The sequence below is a fragment of the Rhamphochromis sp. 'chilingali' genome (assembly GCF_963969265.1).
Source record: "Rhamphochromis sp. 'chilingali' genome assembly, chromosome: 14".
NCBI lineage: Eukaryota > Metazoa > Chordata > Actinopteri > Cichliformes > Cichlidae > Rhamphochromis > Rhamphochromis sp. 'chilingali'.
The window spans coordinates 29,165,938-29,169,946 of record NC_137941.1 but is presented as its reverse complement, the minus strand read 5'-3'; the positions used below and the strand labels follow the sequence as shown (position 1 = coordinate 29,169,946).

At 47.5% G+C, this 4,009-nt stretch overlaps 1 protein-coding gene across 1 annotated transcript; it reads left to right on the top strand.

Moving 5' to 3' along the window:
• Nucleotides 1-1,188: 1,188 nt before the first annotated feature.
• On the top strand, nt 1,189-3,573 carry LOC308410453 (uncharacterized protein; the record flags this gene model as incomplete). The annotated part of the gene is made up of 4 exons (XM_080903787.1): nt 1,189-2,101; nt 2,558-3,060; nt 3,282-3,408; nt 3,515-3,573. The coding sequence occupies 4 exons, from the start codon at nt 1,189-1,191 to the stop codon at nt 3,571-3,573; spliced, it is 1,602 nt and encodes a 533-aa protein (XP_080759913.1).
• Nucleotides 3,574-4,009: the final 436 nt, after the last annotated feature.

Below are 4,009 nucleotides of genomic sequence, written 5' to 3'. Positions count from 1 at the left end.
TCGGATTACATTTTTTATTTTTCTCCGATATCCGATCCAGTAATTTAGGTCAGTATCGGACCAATACCGATACGTAATATCGGATCGGTCCATCTCTAGTATTAACACATGAGGAATCCCTCAGCAGCCTACGCCTATTACGGCATATCTAAGGGAGGATCCAAGGTCCCCTATCCACCCCTATATGCTTTCGCAAGAAGGAAAGTTTTAAGTCTAATCTTAAAAGAGATAGTGTCTCCCGAACTGAAACTGGAAGCTGGTTCCACAAAAGAGGGGCATGAAAACTGAAGGCTCTGCCTCCTATTCTACTTTTAATTAGTCTAGGAACAACAAGTAAGCCTGCAGTCTGAAGTGCTCTAATGGGGTGATATGGTACTATGAGGTCTTTAAGATCAGATGGGGCCTGATTATTCAAGACCTTTTATGTGAGGAGCAGGATTTTAAATTAGATTCTGGATTTAACAGGGATCCAGTGAAGAGAAGCCAATATATGAGAAATGTGCTCTCTCTTTTTGTTAACTACAATAAATATCCTAAATGTCATTCACTGAACGATCCAACAATTATCAGCATTTAGAGGGAGACTTTTAGCAAAACAGAGGAGGGAAACACTTCACTTGAAAATAATCTTAGTATCCACATTCACTAAAGAACAGCTTGGTTTAACAGGTTACAGCAGGCAGTTCATTCCGGATTATGCAGGCAAAACTGCCCCTTTAAGGGGCCTAATGAAGCAAGTTGGCGTTTGAAACTTTAAGGCTGAGTTGCCTTGGACGCCTGAAGCTGAAGCCGCATTTATTAGGGTGAAACAGGATTTGTCAAGGGCCTCAGGTTTAGCCACACCCAATTATGATGAGCCATTCTATTTGGATGTTTCTGAAATGGAGTGTTGTTTCAGAAAAAAGGGGGGGGGGGGGGGGGGGTAGAGATGTGCTCATGTATGTTAGTGTAAAACTACATCCAACAGAAGCAAAGCATCCTACATGCACACAACATGCAGCAGGGGTCGCTAGAATTATCCAAAAAACAGCACATGTAGTGAGAGAACACCCACTAAAAATACTCACTACACATAGCATAGTGGCATACGTGAATTCACAAGCATTTTGTATGTCACCACGGGCACAACAGAGACTGAGCAAAGTCTTAGAGGCCCCAAATTTGACATTCAAACATGAAGGAATTAACATGGCAGATTTAATGGGTGTAGGGGAACCACATGACTGCGCCAAAAGAGCACAGATTGAGGAAAAGATTAGAGAGGACCTGAAGGCCGAACCCATACCGGGAGCTGAGGACTGGTTCACCGATGGATGTTGCCACCGAGACGAAGGAGGACTGAAAGCAGGGTATGCGGTGGTTTGCAGAGTAGAAGGAGATTATCAGGTCAGAGAGTCAGGAAGGATTGAGGGAAAGCAGTCGGCCCAGAGAGCTGAAGTGATAGCCTTAGCTCGAGCTTTGAGACTAGCCAAGAACAGGAGAGTGAACATCTACACCGATTCGGCATATGCGTTTGGAGCAGCGCATGTGGAGCTGCCTCAGTGGAAAAGAGCAGGATTCAGAACAGCAACCAATGCACCTATTTCCCACAAACATGAAATGGAGGAACTGGAAAAGGCCTTGGCTGACCCAGAGGAGGTGAGCATTATAAAGTGCAAAGCTCACTCCCAAGGAACCAGCATGGTGGAAAAAGGAAACCAGAGAGCAGACGAAGCCGCAAAGGAGGCCGCAGGCTACAAAGGACGGAGACAAATGATACAGGTAACTCCAGAAGAGGAGATATCTGTTGACCTGATTGAGGAAGTCAAACAGGCCCAGGAGGAGGCATCCCCAGAGGAAAAGGGGGTGTGGAAAAACAAAGGAGCCTGGCAGGATGGACATTTGTGGAGGGGGCCAGACGGGCGCCCCGTGCTGACAGCCAAAATGGCAGAACAGAAGGTGGATGAAGCCCACGGACTTGCCCACGTGGGGAGAGCCCAGATGGAAAGAAATTTGTGTCATTGGTGGCATCCTGAGCTGCGAGGAATGATAAGGGAGAAGGCCAGGATGTGCTTAATCTGTGGGGCACACAATCCTAAGCCAGCAGTAAAACCGGAAGTGGGTAAGTTTCGGCCCCCTGAGAGGCCGGGAGAGGAGATTGTTATTGATTTCACTGATATGATTGATTCCGGGCCTGGCGGTGTAAGATATTTGTTAGTGTGTGTTGACGCTCTGACCGGCTGGCCAGAGGCCTGGGCTACAAAAAAGGAGGATGCTAAGACTGTCGTTAAGTGTTTAATCAATCATTACATTCCCCGTCATGGGTTCCCGAAAAGAATTAGATCAGATAATGGAACCCATTTTAAAAATCAAGATTTGGAAAAAGTAGAAAAAATGTTGGGCGTCCAGCATAAATTTGGAACGGTCTATCATCCTCAGTCTCAGGGGAAAGTAGAAAGAATGAACCTAAATTTGAAAAACAAATTGGCAAAAATCTGCGCGCAAACAGGGCTAAATTGGGTCGCAGCCCTGCCGGTTGCGTTGATGACCATAAGATGTTCTGTTAATCAATCCACAGGTTTTACACCATACGAGCTGCAAACCGGGAGACAGTTTCCGGCACCTTGGACGGTGGGCTCGGTTGAACGGGACAAAAAGGGGAACCGGTCCCACGCAGACTACTGGAACGAGCTAAAGGCGCTAGTGTCCAGTTTCACGAAACAGGCGGCTTGTAAAGGGCCCACAGGAGAAGGAGAGGTCCCGGACGCGAAAACAGTGTGGCTGAGAGTCATCAAACGAAAGTGGAAGGAGCCCCGCTGGACTGGTCCATATGAGGTATCGGCTCGGACGGCGACAGCGGTCCAACTGAAGGGGAAAGGCGACACCTGGTATCACTGGACGCAGTGCGCGGCCGCGCACGAGGGCTTGGTGGGGAAGGATCAATCTCCACCCAACACAGGTGAAATTGAGCGGCAGAATAAACCCTCACACCTGTGCAACGGGCCGACCGGTGGTCTACCCGGAAGGTCGAAGAAAGAAGAGCAGTCAAGGAGCAGATCGCCGCGCCAACGAAAAGGAGCGGTACCACACTGAACACCTAAAACAAGAGAGAGGCTCTGATAAAGGGCTTTGAACTTTTTACTACACCATAACATTCACATACCACCATGCCATCACAACAATTAGACACTGGTGATGAAAGAAGAGTTTCAGAAGCCATCACAATGTTCAAAATTATTATGAGTTTGATGTTAACTATGTTGCTAATCATGGCTATTTGTTTTTTGATTTGTTTGTTGCAGACCGACCCGGGAAACCAGTCTGAGCACGGAGGCCATGCCAGTCCGGCGTTGTTTGATACACCAAGTACATCACGCGTGATCTATAGTGATTTAAAGCTGCGGGCAAGAGTGAAGCGCGAGGTCTCTGGTAAAAAGGATGAGTGTCTCAGCACATATGGTGGTTTAGAATTAGATTATGTTATTGGCTCCACAACTTCCTTTACGTTTGATCTGTGTGATGTTGTTAATTGCAGGGACGTCGGCAGTGCTTGGAGGGGATACAATGTGTGGGTCTGTTGGGATTATTCAGTGAGTACGCACTGCGAGAGGGGAAATCGTCCTTATGACAGCTGGTGCCGTAATTGGGACCAGGTAAGGGGTTACACTGGGCAAAATTGGGAACCGTTAGAATCAGGATCAGAAAACGGGCTTAAACTACAGAGGGATTTTAGCCCCTCTGGAAACGCGTTAACCTTATCATTGGGGAATTGGCATCGCAAACAATCTATGTATTTGGTTCTGGGGGTGGAAACAGCGGGGGTTGATCCAAAAGGGTTAATTAAAGTTAATTTCCTAGAAAAAACTAATCGCGTACCGTCAGGTAGAGAAGACATGACAACTCGTGTGATTGCCAGCCCCACCAGCTCTGTTGCATCTTTTACAGGGCGAGAGGGGAGCGGGTTGTCGGAAGCTACACCAGAGGAGCACGAACCAAGGGAGAGGCGAGTAGTGTCGGTGGACTACACCAC